At 47.1% G+C, this 24,974-nt stretch overlaps 1 protein-coding gene across 1 annotated transcript; it reads left to right on the forward strand.

The window, feature by feature from the left end:
* The first annotated feature begins 9,926 nt into the window (after positions 1-9,926).
* LOC144122949 (uncharacterized) lies at positions 9,927-24,698 on the forward strand. The gene is made up of 4 exons (XM_077655898.1): positions 9,927-10,058; positions 19,028-19,302; positions 20,411-20,663; positions 22,769-24,698. The coding sequence occupies exons 2-4, from the start codon at positions 19,047-19,049 to the stop codon at positions 22,935-22,937; spliced, it is 678 nt and encodes a 225-aa protein (XP_077512024.1). The 5' UTR covers positions 9,927-10,058; positions 19,028-19,046; the 3' UTR covers positions 22,938-24,698.
* Positions 24,699-24,974: the final 276 nt, after the last annotated feature.

The following is a 24,974-nucleotide window of genomic DNA, read 5'->3' on the forward strand; positions in this document are numbered from 1 at the left end:
CATCTGGGCCTGAGAATGGAATTAAGTTTTAGCGGTTTCCTTGAAGTTACCATGTTTCATAAACCGCGCTACCAAATTAATATCTGTCGTATGAATCATGAGCGTTTTTATTGTCCTTTATTGTGTTGGCAGTTCTCAACATGAAAAGAACTCTGGCGCCAGGCGCTCGAATTCGTCTGTCTCTCTTATAGCGGCAAAAGTGGACTGATTTCAGCGGGATAAGCAGCAAACACGGCACGTTTGAGAGCCTGCAGGTTTCACTCATATCCAATAAAATATTCAGTTGAAAGCTTGAAAATACGTTTTATTAGTTATCGTGGCCTAAAAACTACTGTACAATCAAAGAGTACGTTAGCATCTTTTTTCTTTTTATTTTTTCTGCTATGCAATGTTTTATTTTTTATTATTGCCTCTTTCCTCATTAGTTAATTTAAATTGGATTAAACCCGTTGGGCCACAAACGCAGTGGCCAGGGTTGCTTTATATTTTCTTGGCTGGGCACTACCTAACGAGTGTCTGAAGGTCATAGGATTAACCTGATGAAAAGTACGCACAGGGCAGCATAGAGACCCAAGCGATGTGGTCTTAATCGTCAAAGCACTTATGACACCAAAAATTTGCAGCTTTGCACAATTAGCTCGAAATCGTCTAGCAAAATTACCGCGATGAGGAACAGAACACATGCCATACGTGCATTATGCGGTTATTACTCCTTAATGTGACGATTTGTCAGCCATATAATAATATAACTGAAAGTTAAAGTAATGGAGCTGGGAGTGATGTCGTACGGATGTTCATTCTCGTATTTTACAAACCGACGGTGTGGGAGGGTTAAGAAAACAACTAAGGGAGTGTGACGGCCAGAAAACATTTTAAAGTTAGGATGAGGGCGTGGGAGGAACATCTATTTTAAATGCTATCCGGGAGTACAAAAACTAAAATGAGGTCTTTTTGGCCGACTGTGATAGCGAATCAGAACGAAGTGGTTTGGTTCACGGTTTATGCAGGTTTAACGTCCCAAAGCGACTCAGGCTATAAGGGACGACGTTGTGAAGGGCTCCGGAAATTTCAAGCACCTGGGGCTCTTTAACGTGCACTCACATCGCACTGTACACGGGCCTCTAGAACTGTACACGGGCCTCTATCGGATTTCGACCACTGCGGTCGGGATCGAACCCCTGTCTTTAGTGTCAGCTGCCGAGCTCCGCAACCATAGAGCCACCGTGGCTTTTTCGTCCTTATTGCCTGTTTTCACAGTTGACAACAGATCACAAACATTTGTTCTGCGCTACATTCTGAAACATCAAGAGCGGACATGCGTTTCACTCCCTTGAGAAAATCAAAACTGTTTAAAAAAACACAGCTCTCCCATCAAATCGATAACTTCATCTCCAAGACATGGCTCCTTGTACACCTCACGCAGCTTATATACGTTTTCTTTAAACTAATCTCCGACAGACCGCGCATCTTCACCACAGTGTCGTACAGCCATCCTGCTTCGCCAAATACTGTGCTGGCCAAGAAGAAAATACATCGTATTTATATAGATCCGGCACAACATCTAGGAATCGTATCCCATACGGCGTTAATGGCAAGTATTACTCTATTGCCGGCTGCAGCACGTCCCAAAAGAGCACCGCATCCCAGCGATCAATAACGACGCGTTCAATTGACTCTGGTTTTTGACACAACAATCAGTCAGCACCCCATAGTAAAAACAATCCCTTCTCCTCCACCCGTGTTTTAACCGGCAACGTACCAGTGTGCAACTTGAAGAAAATGTCTTCACACCTGCTGGCGCCACCATTTTCCGTACTCTTTTTTTAAAACAATTCCTCCTTGGCCTCTACTATGCAGAGATCGGTACATTGGCAAGGGGAAGACAGAGTTAAGGAGATCTTTTAACAATTTCTTACGCGTGATATTTGAGAGGTATTCCAAACTGAAGCGAGCATTTAAAAACCGGAAAGCAAAGACCATTTCTTTCAAAAATCTGCTTGCACTGTATGCCGTCTACAGTGGAAACAACATAGTTAGGCAAAGACGAACAAAGCCTCACTTGAATAAAAGTCCGCAGGAAGGGGTCGCGTTGATCCCGAATAAACTTAAATCTTGACACCACCTGCCTCAGGTACAAGTTCGACAAGGAAAGACACCCTTTTCTAAAACGCAGAAATAAATTATCACGTTTAGTCTTCTCACATGAGGACTGCCAATCAAAAACTGCGAAGAGACGATGAAACTTCTGAATGCTAAGTCGAGAGCATGAAAGGACCTGCAACAAATAGCACACTTTTGAGACCAGGTATACATTACATATGTTTGCGCGCGCGAATGTAGACACAAGAGGGGGTCAGCCGGGCCAGTTGGTTCATGACAGAAAGAATTCAAAGCGCTACAGACGGGACAAGGTGAAAAAAGGAGACACAACACACCAGCGCTACTAACAACTGAAAGAAATTTATTGCTACAAGAGCAATATATACCCTTTGGCACGCTCACTGCGTAAAAACATGAAAAATAGAAGGTAAAACAGTATCAAGATTCTGTGCATGATCAGTCATCGAGGAATCTAACCTCTTTTCTTTTTAGCGTTAAGGAGGGCGCGCTAACGCAGGTTAATCCTCTGCAATGAATAAGATAAGTTTCATACATTTCGCGCACACGCTGATGCTGGTATTTTCTCAAAACCGTGCTTTTGTCAATGTTAGCCGTGCACTTGCATAATGCCACGTGGTCAGGTAAGTTTTTCCTGGCGCCATCTTTTAAGTCTTTGCTATGCTCCGGTAGCCTATCGTTTAGCAGCGTCCTGTCTGCCCAATGTAAGATGACCCGCAAGATAGTGGTATCTGATACACGGCTTCTTTTTTGCAGTCAGCGAACTTTCTTTCATGTTTCTTTTCGCATAGTTATGACGCTGGGCGATCCTTGTTTACCAAGTTGCAAAGCTTTTCTAACTTGTTGGGGGCAGAAAAGACGAGCTTCACGTTGGCCCGGCCCATGACCTTTTTCAAAGGATGGCTTATCCCATGCATGTAGGGAATCACCACAGTGCTTGCTTGGTCCACTTGCCTCTGGGTAGCTGTGCAAGCTCGAGTTAAATCTTTCACCAACTTGTCACACACACTGCGTAGAACGGTATCCGGGAACCCCGCAATGCGAAGTCTTTGCAGTTGGTGCTTGAAGCTCTCATCAATCTCATCAATGCCTTACAGTTCAGCACACTCCAAGCTAGTCAAAAGATCCATCGCCACAAGTGCCTTGAAGAATAGCCTTAACCGGTCATGCAATCATCGTATTGATGAGAGCTTCAAGCGCCAACTGCAAAGACTTCGCATTGCGGGGTTCCCGAATACCGTTCTACGCAGTGTGTGTGACAAGTTGGTGAAAGATTTAACTCGAGCTTGCACAGCTACCCAGTGGCAAGTGGACCAAGCAAGTACTGTGATTCCCTACATGCATGGGATAAGCCATCCTTTGAAAAAGGTCATGGGCCGGGCCAACGTGAAGCTCGTCTTTTCTGCCCCCAAAAAGTTAGAAAAGCTTTGCAACTTGGTAAACAAGGATCGCCCAGCGTCATAACTATGCGAAAAGAAACATGAAAGAAAGTTCGCTGACTGCAAAAAAGAAGCCGTGTATCAGATACCACTATCTTGCGGGTCATCTTACATTGGGCAGACAGGACGCTGCTAAACGATAGGCTACGGGAGCATAGCAAAGACTTAAAAGATGGCGCCAGGAAAAACTTACCTGACCACGTGGCATTATGCAAGTGCACGGCTAACATTGACAAAAGCACGGTTTTGAGAAAATACCAGCATCAGCGTGTGCGCGAAATGTATGAAGCTTATCTTATTCATTGCAGAGGATTAACCTGCGTTAGCACGCCCTCCTTAACGCTAAAAAGAAAAGAGGTTAGATTTCTCGATGACTGATCATGCACAGAATTTTGATACTGTTTTACCTTCTATTTTTCATGTTTTTACGCAGTGAGCGTGCCAAAGCGTATATATTGCTCTTGTAGCAATAAATTTGTTTCAGTTGTTAGTAGCGCTGGTGTGTTGTGTCTCCTTTTTTTACCTTGTCCCGTCTGTAGCGCTTTGAATTCTTTCTGAATATAGACAGTTCCTTTCCCAACCATTTCTTTGTACGCGTGGACAGTTCTTGAATTCTCACCTTCCAAAACTCATCGTTATCTAGATACCTGTCGAAAGGAACTAGGTATTTGGAAGGCACATGTGACCATCTTACACTTGCATGAAACAAAGGCGCTGATGCCCAGTTTCCATGCCAAAGGCCCGCGAATTAGAACGGACTGTTGGGCTAGTTGGGGTTGCATTTCGTCAGACTACGGGTGAGCGCATACATACAAGGCCGATAGCAGACGCACATAACCCGTGTATCGTCTATGCCTCCCCTTGTCCTTGCCTGTGTACGCTGGGAGGTGGCCTCAAGACCTGCCAGCGAAGCGTCCTAGTTCATGCGCGTGCGATGGAGGTTTCAGAGAGCACATCGCCTGGTACGATTCTTGAGGAGCCCAGGAAGAAACGTATATGCCTCTCCTCAAATAAACGGTCGCAATGCCTATGCATTGCAGGTTACTTGGGTTCATTGCGCTGCTTGACGGCACTGCTTACTTGAAAACGCGAAGAACATTAGACTATGTTTTCAGGAGTAGAGCACTTCATGAAGAAAGCGGGAAGCCATTTATTTAAACAAACCAAATTTCCGGGCCTTCCTGAGCGGGTAGCGGTACATACGTGATTGCTACAACCTTGAGGGGCCAGCTCACTTCATGCAATATAGCGGCGTTATAGTGACCTGCTTCTATGGCTAGCCTAGGCAGTGTCACGCTTTTTCAATTACAGGTTTTCTTGCGGACGGTGGCAACCTCCTATCAAACGGACAGCCTTCGTGTCAAATGAGTGAGAAGGAGTAAACGAGAGACCAGGAACAAATTGCTGGCTGGTTTTTCAAAATGTGCATCGTGAGAGCAGAACGGTAGACCCTCCACGCATGGCTGGAAAAAAAATTAGATCGATGAGGAAGGCAATGACGACTCCTGTAGAGCGGGCGGATACAAAACTAGAAGCGCACATTTGTGTGTGCATTGAAATAAGCCAATCCCAGTGATTGTCGTGCTCGTAAATGCTCTGCCGTTTGGAGTTTCTAGTGCGAAAGCGCTCATACGCGATTACGAAGACCGACCAAGAATCTTGTCTCTGGATGATGAAGCTTGTCAGAATTTCACCTTCATTGAAATTTTACCGCCGCGGCCGCGTTTTTCGGGTCAGCAGTCGAGCACAATAACCACTAAGCCACCGCGGCGGGTGGGGGGGGGGGGGGGGGACAAGAAAGCGATGGCTGAAGTTTGCACTGCAACCAACGCTCCCCATGTGACACAAGCCCACCTATGGCGCAAATTTTAGAGTGGCCGTTCTTAGGCACATGTGTTTCTTATAGGCCTGGAGGCCACTTGGCTAACGTTGTCCTTCGCAGCATGTGAACTTTCAGCTGCGACTAACTCGATTCCTTTCAGGCACGGAAAAAGTGCCTCATAAAACTACCACCGCAAAAATACATCTTTGTCCTGGACACCGCTAGAAACTCCTCAGATACCACAAGCGGGCGAGTACTTGTCAGTTCATGTACCTCTCGTCGCATTGATTGACTCGTCAGCCGAAAGAAACTGCTGCTGTACAAAGTGCTACTCCGGATTTGCAGAGTGCTACCGGGAGATGGCAGTCGCCGCTCATGTGCAGCTGCTTTCCCAAGTACAACTCGTATGTTAAGTATATTCACGAGTGTAATGTTCTTATGATGCGCTGACGCGCACCGTGGCTTTTATTGCGATAGCACTGCGTGGGCTGTGAGGAGGGAGACTGCCCGGCGTCGGTGTGACGCTTCAACCTGCCTACGGTGGCAGGTGGTGTTTATCGAGGATTTCCACTTCCACCTCTCCACTTGGAGGCGACAGGAAGAGGGCGCAGGACACAATTCCTCAGAAAAAATGAAAATGATTACAAGTAAAATCACTCAGACAACAGAAGGCCTACGTATAATTTAGACAACCTGCCGAAAAAATGCCTGTGCAAAAATGAGCTTCGCGAGAGTTGTCCCTTATCCACAATCGCTTCTACACATTGCGAGAAGCGATTCCGAGCAGCAATGGCATAAGAAAATAAGAATATTATAATTGGAATGGCAATACAATCAGAAGTAGAGTAGATTTATCAATGGGAAACAACAGATTCTGAATTGGAGTAGAATCAGACTTTGAATAAATTGGCGATGCAAGAAGAATGCTGACGTAATTCTTCCGCGTCAGTGCAATTGATCGCTGCTAGATGTTTTCGTTAGTCTCCTCGTGATGCGTTTCGTGCAGCGCCGTTTTCTTGAGAAGTTCTTACGGTTGCTGCCCTGACGGAAGTCACCGTTTCTCGTCCTGTGCACATAGCGTTTGTACTGTTCAAAACAGCTACTGCACTTATAAATGTAACGCCGTGAAAGCGTACTATGCTGACCGAAGGAGCAATCTTTATCGCTGTTGTTGCTGTCCTATGTAGAGACAGAGCATACCCACGTAAAGAAGACGAGCGTTTCGTAGAGTCTGAAAGAATAGATAAAATTCCTGTTGTCACTTTCAAAACGGCATGAGAGAATAGGCCGGTACTAAATCTCGGAAGGTTTGCAATAAAATTGACAGTGTAGCAAGTTTAGTGACTTAGAACAGAAAAACAAGTCTGTCAGTTTAGAGGTGTGAGTTTTATTGAAGAGAATGACAGCTGGAGCACATCTGTGTGGGCCCTCAGTCCTGGGCTCCGGAGGCTTCTGCCAACCTTCTGGCGATTAGAAGGAGTGCTTCCAGGTCGTCGAAGCGTGTGCTGGTCAGCTTCATCTCCCACAGCTCATACCACTACTGGCGCAGTGTTGCAGCGGTTGAGAGATCCTCTAGTGCCCGGCAGGTAGCTGTTTCAAGCACAGTCACCTGCCGGGGCACTGTTTCCAACAAAGCCACTGGGTGGGGCTTTGGGACACAAGGCACTCTTCGCGAATTCGGCTAAGGCAGATCTATTTGTCTGTCGACCACCGAGCTGATTCACAGCTCCATGGTGTTCTGGTAGCAACTGCAGTGAATTTATTTTAATAATTTTCATTGCAATCCACCATTCAGGGCAGGTTGCCACCAGCTTTTTTCGTGACACGGATGGACGGACGCCGCGGCTTTCCTCGTGCACAGGACCTCAAGCACGGTAGCATTAATATGCAACGTATATGATTTATCCGGCATAAATCAGAACATCCTCAGCGCACTAAGAATATTATAGTTACTTTTCCTTAATATAGCATGGTTCGCGAAAAACTTATCTCTACGATTAGCACTTGGTTGGGAGACCAGTACTTGGCAAATGTGTAAAAATGGCCTACCGCTCCCTTACGGATGCGACTTTACCTGAAGTAACGATTGCAGTCGTTCAGCTCCCACCTTCCGCATTTAAGAAAGAGCTTCTTTAAAAAGAGAGGCGACTACTTCATGCTCTTTGTGGTTGTTTTCACGTCCTATGGCCCCGTGCAATGTGGCGCACTGCTAGAGGTCTGCCGCTCTCCGCGGTGCTACACCTAAGTCCAGTTCGCGACGGGCGAGTTGCGCTGAATCAGCAAGACAGCACGAACCCGCCACGTCAGCGCACGCTCCCAAGTCACGGCGGCCGAAAGCAATCAACACGCTGCCAGCGTAGACTACACGGGTGCCCAAAAGGGACATGGCACCTCACTCACCGGGACGCACAGATCGCAGAGGCGTGCGGCGTCCATGATCTTGCTTTCTCTGTGATGTCGACCGAAGTCGTGACGCAACAGAGAGGACAGCTCGCAGAAAGGACAAATGTAAATCTCCGACAGCTGCGCGTGTGTCCCGCTTCAGCGTTCATCGACCCTGTGGTGTAACCTGATGGCCGCTGCGGGCTTGAGCGATGCTTCACGTAACGCGTCACGTAAGCTGTCTTGCGAACACGCACAATGTGCCTACCGCCGTCTCGACGTGACCGTCGGTCGTGACAGCTGCACGACGTTGTTTACATTTCGCTGTCTGTGACGGCCACTCTTGCATCGCGGCCGTACCTGAAGGCTTGAAGAGAGAGCTTCGCTGATGCTGAAACAGAGAAACACTGCCGCGCTCTTGTGCGGTTGCTCAAGTTGAAGAGTTTGAATAATGAACACTACGTGATCAGCAAGCTCTCTCGTCGACAGTGGTCGCGTTTCGGGCCTGCCTGTCAATGTAGTATTTGCGGAGCGGTATACGCACTGTTAACGGCATTGTTCTCAACGCGCTAAAAAGTCTTCATTGTAAGATCTGGATATCTTAAAGTTTTACAGCTTTCATTTCGGCATGCACCATAATATAAGGAAAGAAAATAGAGAAGCAGCCACCGCCCCTTCTTAGTTATGAAAGGCGAAGATTCAGTAACAAATTTCTGCAACGCAAACCTTCAACGTTGTCCATTCTTCATTAGTCTCGAAATGTTTTCAATCTTCTTTTTAGCACATTTTCAGAATTTTCGATCGCAGAAGCTTATATAATTTCGTTAATAGGTGCCTGCGAAAGCTGCGGGCGTAGCTTTCTTGATTTGTAGTGTTGAAGGAAAATATACAAGTTTGATTTGTCATTTATTACGTGCTCTTCCCAAACGCTTCATTATTTATTAACATCTATATCAGTGCTGTGAGGATGCCTTTGAGAATTAATAGAGTAGAAACCGGAGAACAAACATGCAGCTTTCCAGAGCCACACGTGTGCTAAGGCATCATGGTCGCTAATAAGAGGGAGGTTTATTTACCGAGGCCGGAGCTGTAATATATTTCTCTGGCCTGGTTGTCTGCGCAGGGAGAGGTGGAGAGCGAAAGAAGGTTACGGTGGGTGATGATAAAGAGAAAAGAGAGGCGGAATTATATGTAAACACATCTTCAGGAATCATTTTCATCGCCATATTCATGCGCGGCTTAGGTGGCTATTAATAGAAACAGCACACTGGCCTCCGTGTTGCATGATTTCCTCAAAACTTTTCTTACTCTACAAATTTTCATTATACCTGTAGGCCTTGCACAGCAATGCCGAAAAGCCCACACAATCCGCGGCCAGAAAACGTAGCAATGATTTCTTGCTTCTCAGCTATTGAGCCAATTCGGATTTTAGACGGCATGCATAGACGGCAGGCGTACACGTCAGACGCATCTTCACACGGGCCTTCTGACACACTGCTCTCGGATTGCCGCCGGCTACTGAAAAGGCCGGACCTAAGTTCAAGGTTACCGCGCACTCTTATCAGCGACGTCAAGGGAAGGGAGAGATGCCGCCCAGCAGCGCCCACCGTGACCCTGTCCGAGTGAACTTGAGGAAGCAGCCACTCAAGGAAGTGCGGGGAGGGTAGACCCCGGCGGGAGAAAGGGGCCAGGTGGACCACGCTGGTCCTCGTGCAGGGGTCGTCGACAGAAGCAGCGGCGAACACTAAGTGCTGTGTGCGCATGCCTAGGCAAGCAAGGCTCGCGTAGCGGCGGTCACGGTACGATGGCACGAAGCACCGTCTTGGCTTCCGCGTCATCCGGCGAGGGAGGGGGCGAGGGCCGACCGGATCCAACGGTGGTTACCGCTGCTGCTGCCCCGAGGAGTCATTCGGCCACGGCCGGCGCGGGGAGCAGGCCTGCTCACACCGTTATGCGGAGCAATAAAAACGGGTACAAAAAATTAAACACGCAAAGAAGCCGCGTAGACGGCTAGAGATCGACAGAAAAATAAAAAAAGAGTCAAAGGGGGAGAAGTAGGTTCCCAGTGGAGCAAGGGGAGAGACGCCTCCGATGGGACGGCCTGCTTCGGCATACCGGGATTCACTTGGACGCGCCTGCGACTGACAGAAGGAGGAACGGTGCTCGGCTGCTCATCGGTTCCCCGCTGGTCTCGCTGTGGTTCAAGCTTACGCAGCTGCGGTCGCAAGGCCCTGTCCTCCGTGCAAAGCGCTGCTTGCAGACCTCGGATCGGAACTGGAGCGTGAAGGTTTTCATTGGTGAGTGCCTTAAACGGGTGATTATATTCACTTACTATGCGTTCATACACAGGCCGCGTGACCCTCTGGCTGGGCAGTGACAATTGGTCTCCAGCACGAGCTCCAAGGAAGACTTGATGCTGAGTGTGGTGGGATGAAAACTATTGAAGGTTATTTACTGCACTTAATAAATTAACAGTTTACGTTTTCAGTAGCTCGTTTCTATCATAATTTCTCACTATAACAGAGCTCCCGCTCATGTATTCCATCACGACCGGCGAGGCCATCAATTTCGTCCACTCTCAACACCCTGCTTTCGAAACAGAGCTCCTTGCCCTTTTTAAATGACCTTTAAGTGCGCAAAATCCGTAAGTCACGTACATTGACCAAGGGGGCGTACTATCTGCGCTTCTGTTATAAATCAATTTGAGCACCTAAGCTTAGTGAACCCAATTCTTTCGTTATTCCCGACTTATCGCAGTAGCCGTAGCTCTTGTTTTCAAGAAGTGCATGTAAAGTGGTGCACTCTCAAGGAGCGCGACCATATAAAGCGATTAGATTGTATTTCATCTGTGAAATCCTTTAACCAGACGTTGGCACCCCTAAACAATTTCTGCAAGAACGGTGAGCGATTTTCTCGCCTTAATGCTGTGCTCTGCACGATGTTGTTGTCGTGTGAGGCGTATAAGCAAGGTACACTTTCGGAGAGCTGCCAACCTTATTACTGCGCACAACAGTAAAGATTGCAAGCCTATATTCCAGTTCACCAGTACATCAATATGCTTAGATATATTACTTCGACCGAGTGCCATACATTTGGAGTTCTGGATAGCCTGAATCCAAACGCAAACATTTTGGGAGTGAATTTATAGCCAGTGCTATCTGAAGGTTCTTTCTTTCCATATAGCTTCCTCGCTAAAGAACAAAGCTGTCTTTACTGAAAAATCCCGACGAACAGAGTTATAACAACAAGGCAATACGCCTATCACGATCACGCATACGGCATAGAATGATGATATTACTTAAACGACGGCTGTTGGAAGCTAGATTTCACTGACTAGTGAGCTAGGTTTTATATGTGTCATGTTCGCTCCTCAACGTTAACTAATGTCATTAGGAAAATAGATAATTTTTACAACTTAAAAGCTATATCACCTCATCATTGTTCACATGCCTGCATACCATCAACACCCCCCTTTCGCACTCATGGTAGACGCCGATGTCACGCAGCTTATCACTCTTTCTAACTCTGGTGAATGGTTTGAGTTCTCTTATTTTTTTCGCAAACTTGTCATCCCAAGCGTGAGATGGCTAGAAAAGAGCCACGTCCACACCAACTCGTGAACATCCCACTGCACCGATCTCACGTGACAAGCACGTGAATTTTTGCTGCTAGATTTCTGAGCCAAAACTTTCGCATTAAGCCCTGTTTTCGTGCTTCCAAAAATTATCAGATAACAAGCGGAAACGTGGCGTACTCCATAGAGTGACGGGAGCCTGTCGCGAATTCATGTCATTAGCCCAGCGATGTAAGCTACAAAGACAAACTTGTACACGTGTGGTACGACTTTGCAATTGCCTACGGTAGTGGGGACTCGTACGGAAAAATTGTTAAGCAGGAATTAACAAATGGCCTGGTGTCTGGCATGTTGAAAAATGTCAGCATGACTTTCGAGAAGAAGCTCCTTCAATAACTAGCGAAAAATGGGCACAAATTTCTGTGCGCTGACTTTTGCTTTACTGGTACAGCGCCAAAAGCCCAGCCGCTTCGTTGCTGTGGTGGAGAGAATACCAATGACTAAAAATGGGAGTTGCAGAAAAAGATACTGCCCGCTACAGATATTTCATTTCAGTTGTCGCCAAAGGTTCTGTAAAGCCACACTCTGGCAAGTAAGTACTCTGAAGCAAGTAGACAAGCCCTGTCCCATTGAGACCGCAAGAATTCAGTTCATTAAAAAACAAAGCATAAGGGCCCAAAATCAACATGGCATGAATCACCAAGGCCACCTGCCATTCTGGCTCAGCTGACGGCAACAAGGCACTCCAGGATTGCAGAGGGAGATTTATGATCAATGCTGCAGATAGTGTAATAAGGTTCAAAAGACGACGATGCTCCAGGGCAGCGTTTGTGCAGGAGAGCGGTAGAGCACCGCGGGACGCGGAGAGGAAGTACGATATCATGTCGTCATCAGCATCGCCATGGGCCTGACTGTGCCAACCGCAGGGCAAGGAACTCTCCCATATCTCTCCAATTTTAACCCTGTTTTGTGGCAGCTGCGGCCACCCTATTCCCGAAAAATTCTTCATCTCATCCGCTCACCGCCAAACTTACCTTCTCTTGGTATCCCGTCTATTACCGTAAATGACCATCGGTCATCTTGCCTTTGCACTCCGCACGCCCTGCCGAAGCCCATTAATGAAATAAATCTCGTCAGTGTTCTCTCTTTTTAATTGCAAGTTCGCGTCCGCAGTTTTCCTTGAATTCGATGCGCATCTGGCAGACAGCGAAGTGCACTCTGGAAGCAGATTCTGCGCCTGCTCGTGTGCACGATGCCCTCCAGGCTGGGCCACGCGGAAGGAGCCGCCTAGCACGCGTGCTTCGTTCCGCGGCCCCGCCCTCGGAGGGCGCGCCGCGCGGCGACCTTCATTCGCCTTCCTCGTCGACGATACGCATGCGGCGAAGCGAGTTCGACTTGACACAGCGGTCAATCTAGATTATCCAAGCTGAGCGTAACCGTCTGAGAAGCACGCTGTGCCAGTTGTTTCTCGAAAAAGCGCCGAACGCTGCAGCTACTACTAAAGAAAAAAAACGTTTGATATAATTTTAGTGTTTAGTACAGGCCCTAAGGGGAAAACACTGACCCGTGCGGCTGCCAAACTAAAACATTTATTGCGCGGTAGCGCTTGCAGGAGGAAAAGTGCAAGACTATTGGCAATGTCATCACTCCTCCTTTCTTATTGGTTTCAAAGCACTGCCACAAAAACCATACAGTGTCATTCCTATACGCGCAAATTCATACCTTTGGGTACCAATGCTGGCAGCTCGACGTGCTCAATCTATAGTCGAACCTCGATATATGAAACAGCGCTGTGATCGCAAATAGTTCGATATAGCCAGAATTCGACATATAAAATACAGTAGAAAACGCGCCAAAAACAAGCACAAATCAATCAATGAACCAATCGTGGCGAAACAGATCCTCACTTGAAGCTTCAAGCAAAGTATTTGTTTCTTTGCCTGAAAGTAGTGTACCAGCGTAGCCTGCTTCATATTGGCAACCGCGTGCTTAACCACGGCGTCCTCAACATAGTCTAAACAATACACGCGCGATAGTCCGGTGCCTTCTATTGCGCCACAGTATCAGCGTACAAGGGCCAAAGCAGCTACAGCCTCACTTGCAATCGGGAGCGGGGCAACATCAGCGCTTGCGGCGTCAACCTCGGCAGCGTCTTCTCAACGTCTTCAAAGGAAAGTCTGCGCACCCGCCCCGCGCCTGAGTGCTTGTTTTGTTCTGCCTTGGCCTTTATGTCACTCTTGTCTTTCAGTAGACTCCTCAAAGTGCTCCTTGGTATGTCGAAAGCTTCGGCGACGCTTGACTTTTTTTCGCCATTCTCAAAGCGATGGATTACTTACAATTTCGCGGAAAATCTCAGGGACGTCCGCTTCCTCGCGTTAGCAGCCATCACAACACCAACCACGCCCCGACAGGCTTAAGCCTTAGAATAAAGAACCGCCTAGGCGATCACACCAACTACACACTAACGCACGATAACAAGGACTGGTGTAGCACAAGCGGCGGTGCCGAGGTGTCTGTGTGGCAAATGCAATGTGTTGTTGACTTTTTCCTGTGACGTTGTCAAAGAAGCCAAGCCTCCGTCTGCGTACGCCGCTACGTTCAAACGGCTCTCTCGGCGCGATCGATGTGTGCAGATATCGTGCCCAGCAGTCAGGAACGCCCATCACGGCGCCGCTATCTTCGAGGATGTTGCGGGAAAGCTCGCCTCCTGTAAACAGAACGCTCGTGGTCTGGGGTGGCGGAGTTCGATATGTCCATTTTATATCCGGCCCCGTTCAAAATAAAAAATTAAAGATCCATGCGATTTTCCACGTGTTACAGAAAGTGTTTGATATACGCAATAATTAGATATATCGAGGTTTGACTGCAGTTGAAGTTTTCGTCGCATGTCTCACTTAAAGAACTGTCACTTTGAGCGGCAAGCTTATATCTGTGCTGAAAACATGTTTTTTCATTGCTGTGCTGAGGCAGCAGATGCAAAAAAAAATGCATTTTAGAGGTGGATTTCCCCAAATCCAGATAAACGGCTGCAAGGCTCAGATCATGTTGGCAGTAAAAGCTACGCTCCTTTGTTCTTCACGATTGCGCATTGCTTCCTCACCTTCTCATCTTACACTGTAAGCTTACACACCATTGGTATAGTGTGTGGGGTTTAGAGCACCTAACCCGCACATCACCTGGGGTTCTATAACGTGCAGTGAAATCGCGCAGCACACAAGCTTGTTCTCAGTTGCTCCTGTAGCTCTCCACACGCGTTTACACGAGATATTGGAGGAAGCTTAGGTACTGAAATGCGTGTGGCTTTGCCCACCCCCCTACCCCCAAAAAAGAAAAACAACTTGCTTGCCCAGACTTTCAACAAGAACAGCGCTTTAAGAGCACTTTCATCTCACACTTCAAGACAGGCTGAAAAATCTTTCCTGAATACCATTTTTAGACACTTGTACCTTGTGCGTTTTTAGTTTATTCGTGAGGTTTTCCGCCGCTGAGACCACAATGTGCTGGCCGTTCATCGCACCTCGATGACCGTTCGTTACCTAAGATCGAACAACGGGACATAAAGGACTGAATTGGTCCAAGCTGTGCTATCCAGTTCCACTGAGTCAAGTGAGGCCGGAGACAAAAAACAGAGACTCGGCATTTCACTTGTGTTAACTGTACTGAAAGGGGGGCTAACATGATCCTTTAGTGATGAGACAGTCTTGTATTGTAAAAGTAAAATAGAATAGCAATAATAAATCACACATAGGGTAGCATTGAAACCTCGCCATGTTTCCTTTTTTTAGCTTTCGAGGTTTTATTCTTCTTATTATTCCAAAATGCTTTTCAGAGATGCTAGTCAAAAACAGGGCGAACCGCAGATAGCACAGGTGCGCGAATCTTACCAACGCTTTTCCTTGTCTTGGAAGGATGAGGACAATCACTAGTGGCTGCAAAAAGCGGCGTGGCGCTTGAATAGAAACACCACCCTACAAACATGCCATGTGTCCATTCCTATACCCAAAGTTGGCGGCTCTGGTTCTAAATCGCTCTGGAATTCAGTGCCTGCAGCTTCCTCCTGTTATAGACAGCGTCGATTTCATTGCGTTGTTTCTTTTTTCTGAAAACAGAAGCATCTCGCAAATAGACCGATAGTGCTGTATTTTCTTCGCCCTTATCGCAGTTCTCCGTGCATGTATGCTCCTTACTGACGTCATTAACTCCTTGTACAGCAGTGATTTAAATTTCATTCAATGTACTTTGAAATAAGTGTCCGCTTAATGCACGAAGCCTTTGCCCCGTCGTTTCCGTTATTTTCTGCATCTGTCTTCGTCGATTAAGTGCGCACGTATTTCAAAGAACATGAACTAACTAGCCCGTGAAACGCTTTTACTACTACGCCACCGCGGTGGCTGAGTGGTTACTGCACTCGGCTGCTGGCCCGAAAGATTGTGGGTTCGATCCCGGCAGTGGTGGTCAAATTTAGATGGAGGCGAAATCCTAGAGGCCCGTGTACGGTGCGATGTCGGTGCACGTTAAAGAACCCCAGTTGGTCGAAATGTCCGGAGCCCTTCACTACGGCGTCCCTTATAGCCTGAGTCGCTTTGGGCGATAAACACCTATAAGCCAAACCAGTCTTACTACTGCATTTAATGCTGCGAATTGCAAGCTTTTATTTATTTTTACTCCTATTCAGTGTATTGGGCGGCTTCAATACGGCAGTGCATGCATAACACTTATCAAATCTCTGCTAGTACTTTCGCCGATCTTCGCGAAACACACTGCAGTGCTTTTGCTGAAATTTTATATTCTGAATTATTCCAGCATTAGCTTCACTTCTACTTCGTTATCTGCCGTACTTCGTTCTTCCAACTCCCAACACATTCAGTTTAAACGCTTTGTTTTGAAGTCGTGTTCCGTTCTAGACAGAAGCATGAAATAGTCGGATAACACAGGGACGAACGAATAAGACAAGCGACAACACATGTTCCAAGTAATTGGCGCTCGAAAGCAAGCAGACGCATAAGAGTCCGCGCGCTCTCAAAAAAGAGCACACAGAAGTAGTGCAGGAATTTAAAGGACGGCAAACATTAAAGAAAAGAGAAAATAATACAGACAAATGTGCTTAAATGCCAGCAGCATCTTTCCCATTATTGCCTTAATGTAGCTTTGCTCAGCCTCTAGCAGCTGTGAAGTGACGTCCACGTTCAAACAGGAGAAAGTTGTGCGGTAGTGTAGCGTACGCGCAAGTCCGAACTACGAGAGTGAAACAACTAGCATCAGAGTCGTGTGTAGCGCCCGTGACACGTACTTTCAGAACATAAATGGCAGTTTTTGCAGTGTCCCTCAAGACAAAAATACATAAAACCTGTATCGTACCGGTACTCACCTTTGGGGCAAAAAACGTGGAAGCTAACGAAAAGGGTTCACCTTAAATTGAGGCCAACGCAGCTAGATAAAAAAAGGAAAATGATAGGTGTAACGTAAAAGACAGGAAGTGGGCAGAGTAGGTCAGAAAACAAGTGAGGGTTAATAAAATCCTAGTCAAAATCAAGAAGAATAAATGGCCTTGGACAGGGCATTTAATGCGAAGGCAAGATAACTGGCGGTTGGTAATTGTAACGAACGGGTAACCAGGAGAAGGCAAGCGTAGCAGAGGGCGGTACAAAGTTAGGTGGGCGGATGAGATTGAGAAGATTGCGATGATAAGGTGACGGCGGCTAGCGCAGGAAATGGTTAAATAGAGAGATTTCAGAGAGGCCTCTGTCCTGCAGTGAGCGTAGTCAGGCTAACGATGTTGATCAAGATGTATCGTAGATTCGTGACAAGGTGCGCCATAAAAACAGCGGAGAGTCACACAGTTCTAGAGAACTGCTTTTGCCTGCAGCGTGGCGCAATCATTTCTTCTGATTATAGCAGCACAAGTGCGTAGCGCGTGCGCATTTGTCAGTACACGTGGATTCAGCAGCGATTCTGGTTTTGTGCGTTTTAGCACATTGCAAGTACGGCTGAGAAGCCGCCAAGTTTTCGCATTCATATTTCACGCTGGCCACAAACAATGCACAATGTGGAAATAATGGTGGCAAGTTGCGCGCGGTGAACTGTCATAGCTTTGGGCCGAGAACAATACTGAAAATGGTGATGAAGGGATCATTTTGATGGCGCCAACGAAATTTCGCAAAAGAATGCTATGGCCTGCGTCTTTGGTCTACATAGGGAGGTGGTCGAAGGCCCACATCCTCAACTATTTTAGCCTAAAAGAAACCGAGCATCAGGCCTCGGGAAAGATATTACCCAATGGAGAACCGGTGGTAGCCGAAAGCCCCAGGGATCAAGCCCTGAATTTGCGCATACGGGCAAAATCACAGATGCGGTTTCGTGAGAACACGGTGGAAGCCTTGTGCCTAGCGTCGTTGCAGTTTGTTAGAGGAAGAAAATCAGAGGCAAAGGAGCAGCAGGATCAATTGCGTCTTCAGCGAAGGCGCTAACAAAGATATTGAGGGAGAGAGAGATAAAGAGGAAGAAGGAAGGCCGAGATGTCAGATGTCAATAAAATATATATTCGATACGGCTTATAGAATGCCGAAGGATTTGTTCGGCTTTTGTGTGGTGCTGATTAGCACGTGGAGTGCGCCCGCTGATGTAGAGATGGCAGAACAATGTGCGACAAAGCGCCGGCCAGCAAGAAACCGTTATCTATTCCACCTGTTCCACTTTTAGGGCAGTGTTGCCGACTGTAACGAACATCCACAGAATTCGAATTCCTACTGTGTGCTTATGCAAATTTCTTTGCCGAATTATTACCGGACGAACGAGATTATAAACCTGTGATGTGAGAAGTGGCAATACCAAATAAACTTTTGCTTACCAGCAATGATGGAAGGCAACTATGGAAGCGCTGACCCTAGTTAGGTAGCCGTGCTAGTGCTGCCCCGTTCACAAGTTATAGTTAATCGATCGGACGTTTTAAGCGCAAGATTCATTACCTAACTAGTTGTGGCCAAAATTTAAGCCAGGTGCCAACTAGCACCTCTAAGAGCCGTACTATTACGAGCTGTGCCATGCACACGAGAGGCACAAGCATTGCGAGAAAAGCTCCCCGCATCTACAAGGACAGACAGATCCATTTTAACTTAAACTTGGAATAATTAGAAATCTGCTTGAATTTCAAAGATATGTTGTGCCGTTGAAAAATGAATACAAAGCTTAAGGCAAAGTTCTGTTCGAACTAGTCGCACGAGCAAGAAACTGAGTGTGAGCTCAGATAATTTCGCCTGACAGCGTTTTGAAAGCCGACTCCGTAATGCCAAAAAGTTCTGTTTTGGGTCCAAGCATCGAACATCGTTTGCCGGTTTGTAAGCCGCATGTACTGCGGGCTCTGGATGTTCTGGAGTATCGCAGTAAAAGCTAGAACGCGCTTGGGCCTTAGTCCTTTCTCGCTGCGTTGCCGTCACTGACCATGCGTCATGAATTCGAACGCCCCCCGCACCGTGTACTTTTTTCCTCGCCATGTCTTAACACGTCTGGATGTTTAAAGGTGAGAGGTTGGTCCAAGATGTCCATTTCAATACCCAGGATTGCGACTGAGCAACCCTTTCATTGCAACCCGGAACAAATGAAAGTGTCGTATTGATAGCGTTGCGCAGCCAATTTTGAAAGCATGGCGATTAATTTCGAAACGTGTTCTTGTTATTTTCCTCCTCGCACTGCAAGAACGAAGGGCAAAGCCACGATGCGACCCAGCATTCCCGTGGCGCTCCTGGCGGCGGCTCTGTGCAGCTGTCTGCTGGTGGGAGCCGCGCCCGGCGGCACCCGTCGCCAGCAGCACCAGCCGGCGCACGAGAGCCTGTGGCAGAGCCTGACTCGCTACTCGCCCATCGCGCTGGCCATCTCGCTCATGGCGCTGCCCTTGCTGCCGCTGGTGTTCACGGGCCCCGCGAGCCTGGCAGGCACCGGGCACGCCATCAACGCACTCAACCTCAACCCGGGTAACCTGTGCATGGCGCACTGACCTTGAGCCAACGCCTCCTCGTCCCCCTTCCAACATTGAAAGTGTGCTTTCTGCAAAGAAAAGTCAACTATCAATAAGAATTAAAATGAATAGCAGTCCCCATTCACGTTGTTTCGCTGATGTCACAAAATGCGAAAAGGCAGCACGCTGCGCAAAACTCTTGCTAAAAAACTGTGGCAGAGATGAATAAGGGATCGTGTCGGGCCTATTTTTCTTTATTTCTGAGATTGAAAGAGAGAGGGGAGAAGAGATAGTATTTTTACACATCTCTTATTGAAACTTCCGTGGTGTTAGTAATGTCCCTTTCGGGTGGTAGAATATTTGTAGGCAGTCGATGATGCCTCCTGCGCGTGCTTCGGGGTCTACTTTGCCCAGAAGGCGTGAATATTGCTGCTGCTCAACGCAGTTAACTCCAGTCACCGTTCTTACATCACAACATGGCAGTGGCTGCGCTTTCTCTCTGAACCTAGCGAGAGCCATCAGTTCCAGTGAACACATATTGTACATCAGCTCAAGAGGCTGTCCCGAGTATACCTTTCGACGCAAAATGCTCCATTTAAAGCAAATATAAGTTGTGGCGGTCAGACGCACATTGCACGGGTAATTTACCTAGCTTACCGACCAACAGAGCAGAACAACGTGAAGGGCAGGAAAACCAAGCGCGGGACTGAATAACTCCCCCTATTTGCCCGCGTGACAGTTTTGACACTCTAGAAACAAACGACGTCGAGCAAATTTTGGCTACTGTTTACGTGTCCCGCATTATAATCTTAGTAGGAGGAACTTTACCAAGAGAAAAGCACTCAGATGCAACATGTCTGCCGAAAGAAACGGTGAACAAAATTGTTCATTTCTATGCAGCAAAACTGTGCTTCGACACTAGTATACTTTTCTGATTTCCTCACCGTTTTAATGAGCCCAAAATGTGCAAGGTGTTACAGCAAGTTTACATGCCAAGTGTGTATTCAAATCTAATCCGAAACTATGCCAAGAACTTTGTTTCTAGCATGTTACCGTCACACAGTGTCGCTGCTGGTACCAAAGCGCGCGTGTTTATCCCCGTCGGTACGTTCACCTACGCGCAGGCATGCTGGTCAAGCGCTCCGCGGACTCCTCCCAGTTGTCTCCGAAGCAGACCGCTGCCGCGGCTTCTACAGCAGCCAGTCTGCTAGGCAGCGCGCCAGCACTGGTGACCATCATGTCGCGCTTTGACGAGGTGCTCCAGAAGTACGACGTCACTGAGCCCGACTGCCGCCTGCGGCTCGCCTGCGAACTGCACCGGGACGGGCTTAGCCCACCGGTCGCCTCGGTCGCCGATAAGCTGGTGCGGTTATTCGGGTGAGTAGACACACCGGGCGCCTGCTTCGAGGCGCCTTCTGGACAAGCCTATATGAGCCATTTTGAAAAGTACAGTACAGAAAAGTTTTCAGAACATCAACAGCATGAAAAAGCTGAATTTCTCCGCAGCCTGAAGCCCCGGCCAGGTATTGAGGGGTGCACTGTGCATGTTGCACAGAGAAGTGCAGAGCAGACGCTTCAGTTCATGGCTGCTTACTCTGACAACCAAGCAATGAATCTTTTTTGCTAGATTTCGTGTTGCGAAGACATTTTGTGAGCGATTTCACGTCAGCGTATGTGGTATTGGAGTGGCCGGGAAAACGCCAATTGGACTCGGTACAAATTGGGGGCTTCTACTTCATCAAGGTTAGCTCTTACTTTTGGCTTGCCATGAATAACCGTCTTTGGCTGTGATCCTTGGCACGATAACAGCATGTTCGAAACACGCCATTGAAAACCGGCGCAAAAGCGGTTGCTTGGTTTGCAGACAAATAAACTACGACAATAAGAGCTTTGCTAGCGCCTTAACCTCAAGTCGGGAACAAATGTTTACTGAAAGATGCCTGATTCTTGTGTGATGCATTGACTGGTATTTTGTAGACTGGTTCTTATGTGGTACGCTGGTGCTTTGGTAGCTTGATTTTGCAAATAGAAAGGGTGCTTTACTTGTTTAAGCTTGCAGTGGGTTCTAGAATGAGGAGGAAACTGGTATCTTCATGGCACCTTCATAATTTCCAATGTCGGCTTACCTATTAGCCTGCGCCTCCTGACGCCCTTAGCTTGCAGCTACACTTGCTGTTATTCGCCTGCTGTCTCTTAAGGCTGTACAACGCACGAATAGCACGAAAGAGATAACATCTACCGCCCATTAAAAAAAGCAGCTTAGGCTGCTGAAGCATGTGCAACAATTAGGATTATCGAGTGTTTACCCTTTGCCTTTTCTCCCTCTCGCCATCTCTTCGGTTTGGTTTTGCTGCGCTGAGAGTAAAAGTAAGGGCACCAGTTTACACTTAACGATGCCATGTGACTCGCCGCCAACCGTGGCTTTTACTATTCATGTGAATTTACAGCTCATTTACCTCTTTAAGCACACGCATAAAAAGAAACACATACTCAAGCCGAAAAAAGACTCCACGCAACCTACCCAGAGGACCATGAGCCACAATGCGGCCTGTGTGGAATATAGGCTGACCTATACGACATAGTATGGGCCCGTCAAGACAACACAGAAATTGAAAGGATAAAAGAAGCGACATCTGAGCAGTGAGAGGAAATTCTGTCCAGCTCAGAACCGAAAGTTCCGCAGGAGCTGACAGAACGGGTTAGAGTGACTGCAAGATCCAAAGGACTCCCGAAGTAGGGGGACCGACAACCAGTTTTAGTGCCAATGAAAATATTTTCATGATCGTCATCACACAGCTAAGAAAATATTAATCACTCGTATGACAGGAAAACCCTGAACGCGGTATGATCTGCTTTAAGGTTACCAAATAGATTTTAAAATACGATAATTTGGCCACAAATTAAATGCAAAACATTGTTTGCAGACGTGCACGGTTCCGTTAGCTTCAGGCACATGGCAGGTTCTTGGGCTGGCTGTTCTGTGTTTTTCGAGCCTAAAATCAAATATTTGTAAGGTGAAAATAAGCTTTTGTTGAGAGTGAAAAGCATGTTTCCGAGGAAGAATTAAATTTAGCGCAAGAATATTGCCTCGTAGGTAATGCATTGCGTCATTTAGGGCAGCAAAACCCTAGACCTTTTTTGCCATTACTTTGCGCTTTTTGTTCCCCTAAAGCTAATTGTGTTGGAAACCAATCTTAAAAATGATGAGTAAGATTCATTCCTAAATAAGGCCCCTCTCTGCCTCGTTAGGAATCTAAGCTAGGGAGCAATGAACGCAAGTGCTCCAACTAAATGCATAACATAGCCTCCACGGCTTTAATTAGTGTATTGATAGCCCCATATGAGGAATCTCGAACTAAAAGAAAAGGAATATAACAGAATGGCTCAGCGAGTGTGACCCCATCATTTCGTTGCAGTCATGAATCGTAACCTGCGCATTTATCTTGCCCTGCTCTATTTCCTCGTATGTCTCTACGACGCAGAGTGGAGCAGCGTATCGAGCGGTCGAGCTTTGGCCCAGGAACCAAGGCTATGGCCCGGGAGCTTCTCAAGGCGGCCCGTCACGGACTCGGTCACAAGGACTGCGCTCACATCTATGCACGCTGTCCGTACGCGCCTCGCGAAGTTCTCAAGAGCCGACTGGAAGGATAGACAGTGCACGACCTCGGCACTAGAAGCACTTCACCGACATCGAGCGACCTGCAGTGGTCCAGAACAAAAGCGTGTATTGCCTTCCAGCACGACAAAGGCGATCTGGACCACACGGCACGTCGGCGCTTCTCAGAAACGCTCATCCGCCTTACTCTGAAGCAGGCCTTCTTACGGTACATATGTAAATACGGTGCCACAAGTTGAGGTAATCTCGCTCATCACAAAGTTCCATGAAAGCTGCAGGATAGTGACACTGGGTTCTCCGGCTTCACAGGTGGGAGCGGCCAGTTATTTTCATGGCAAACATTTGAATGCTTCGGCAATGATTGCGGAAACAGCGTACTGTTTTTTTCTGGTTCAGATGCTGCCTGATTTTCCGTAGAGAGAGCTTTCCTATTTTTAGCGAACTGTGTTGCTCTCCTAGCAACCTAACAAGTCTCAAAGGCTAGCCTGTGCACTTCGCAGGCTAGGTTTGGGCCGGGAAACAGTCGGGCCTGAAGTGGAGCGCAGTTGTTGTGTAGCAGATTTCTGACCCTTGCTGTGTTGTTTCATTTGTCCCCGCTACAACAGGAAACTCTCACTCAGGGCGTGGCACCATCGGGTTTGTTAGAAAGGTGCGCACCATAGTGCTGCCAGTGTGAATTCATCGCCGGTTACTGATTTTAAAAGCTCAATGTTCAAACGAAAGCACCCACAAAAAACTGCCGAAAAAGTTGCTTTAAACTGCGTTGCCTTTCAACTTCTATGTGAAGATCCATTCCTTGGAGACAATTTACCTATTGCATCGTAATCGGCGTAAAACTGATGGCAGCATTATTTTCTTTCAAGTGCTGAGACACACTTGTTTTAAAAGATTCTTCACCCACGTCACACATACCAAGCTCAATCCTACACACAGCCAAATAACCGAATGTATCCTAATCGCAAAACAACTAGAGCTAAAATATCACTCCATTCATAGCAATTTCTTCATTCATAAGGATACATGTTAGTGGTTCTGCACACTTACAGCGCATATTGCAAATAGTTGTCATTGAGCAATGTGCAGGATGCAGTGTGCACTTTGTCACCTCCTTACCCATCTCAGATCACCGGATTCTCATCGCGACTACATCCTTGGTTTCTTGTAAAGTTATAGCCACAGGGAGTTCTGCAGTCATTGATTCACACAATAGTCGCCTGAAAAATGTACTAGTTGACTTTCTCCTAACATTATGCCGTCAAATGTTAGAAGTGCCGTTTTCTTCTCTTGACACGGTAAGCCGACATTAGTTCTTGGCCGTCTCTGGATCGCTGAAGGTGCCCCATATTAGGTATAACTCAATACTAGGAAGCTGATATTTTCGTAGTTTTCAAAAAATTACTCGCAGAATGCTCCCATGATAGGAAAATCTACCCGCAAGGCTAGTGGTTTTCATCAACCAGAAAGTCCCAGTTTGTCTGGCTTTCGCACATGTTAAACGCTTTTTCAGGCTACAAGTGACACTGTCATTCATAATCACATTTTATGAGTAATTCTTCGCTTTATTACAGTCAATTAACTCGCGGTTCTCACTGGCAGTGCTGCGCACTCGCACAGCGACGTTTGTCAGGAATATGGCAAATGTGAGAGGTGTCACAGATCTTGCCCTAGCGACGCAAAATGTGAAGAAAAGCTATTGAAAGAATCTCAGGCTGGCTCCTGAAGAGTTACTTATTGTCAGTGAGTGGAGAAGATCAGGGCAGTCTCAGCAGTAAATAAGCAGCCACGGCTTTACGTTTTGCGCGGTTGAGGTGTGATAGTGGGTCCTAGAAAGTGGTGCGTGGTCATTAAAACACCTGTTCTTCCTTCTTTTGTGTGCGGCCTGATTGGTTATCTTTAATATGGAGTGATGCCTAAGCGACCGTGAGACTGCGTGTGCTATCATGATTAAGGTAAGAGATTCCTCAGAACATTTTCATGCATCATTCATTGTGATTTCAATTGTCTTTCAACCGCCCGCATTGTACTCTTAGCTACATGTTCAGACAAATTCTTGTCAAAAAATTCACCATTGC

The sequence above is a fragment of the Amblyomma americanum genome, chromosome 3 (assembly GCF_052857255.1).
Source record: "Amblyomma americanum isolate KBUSLIRL-KWMA chromosome 3, ASM5285725v1, whole genome shotgun sequence".
NCBI classification, from domain to species: Eukaryota; Metazoa; Arthropoda; class Arachnida; order Ixodida; family Ixodidae; genus Amblyomma; species Amblyomma americanum.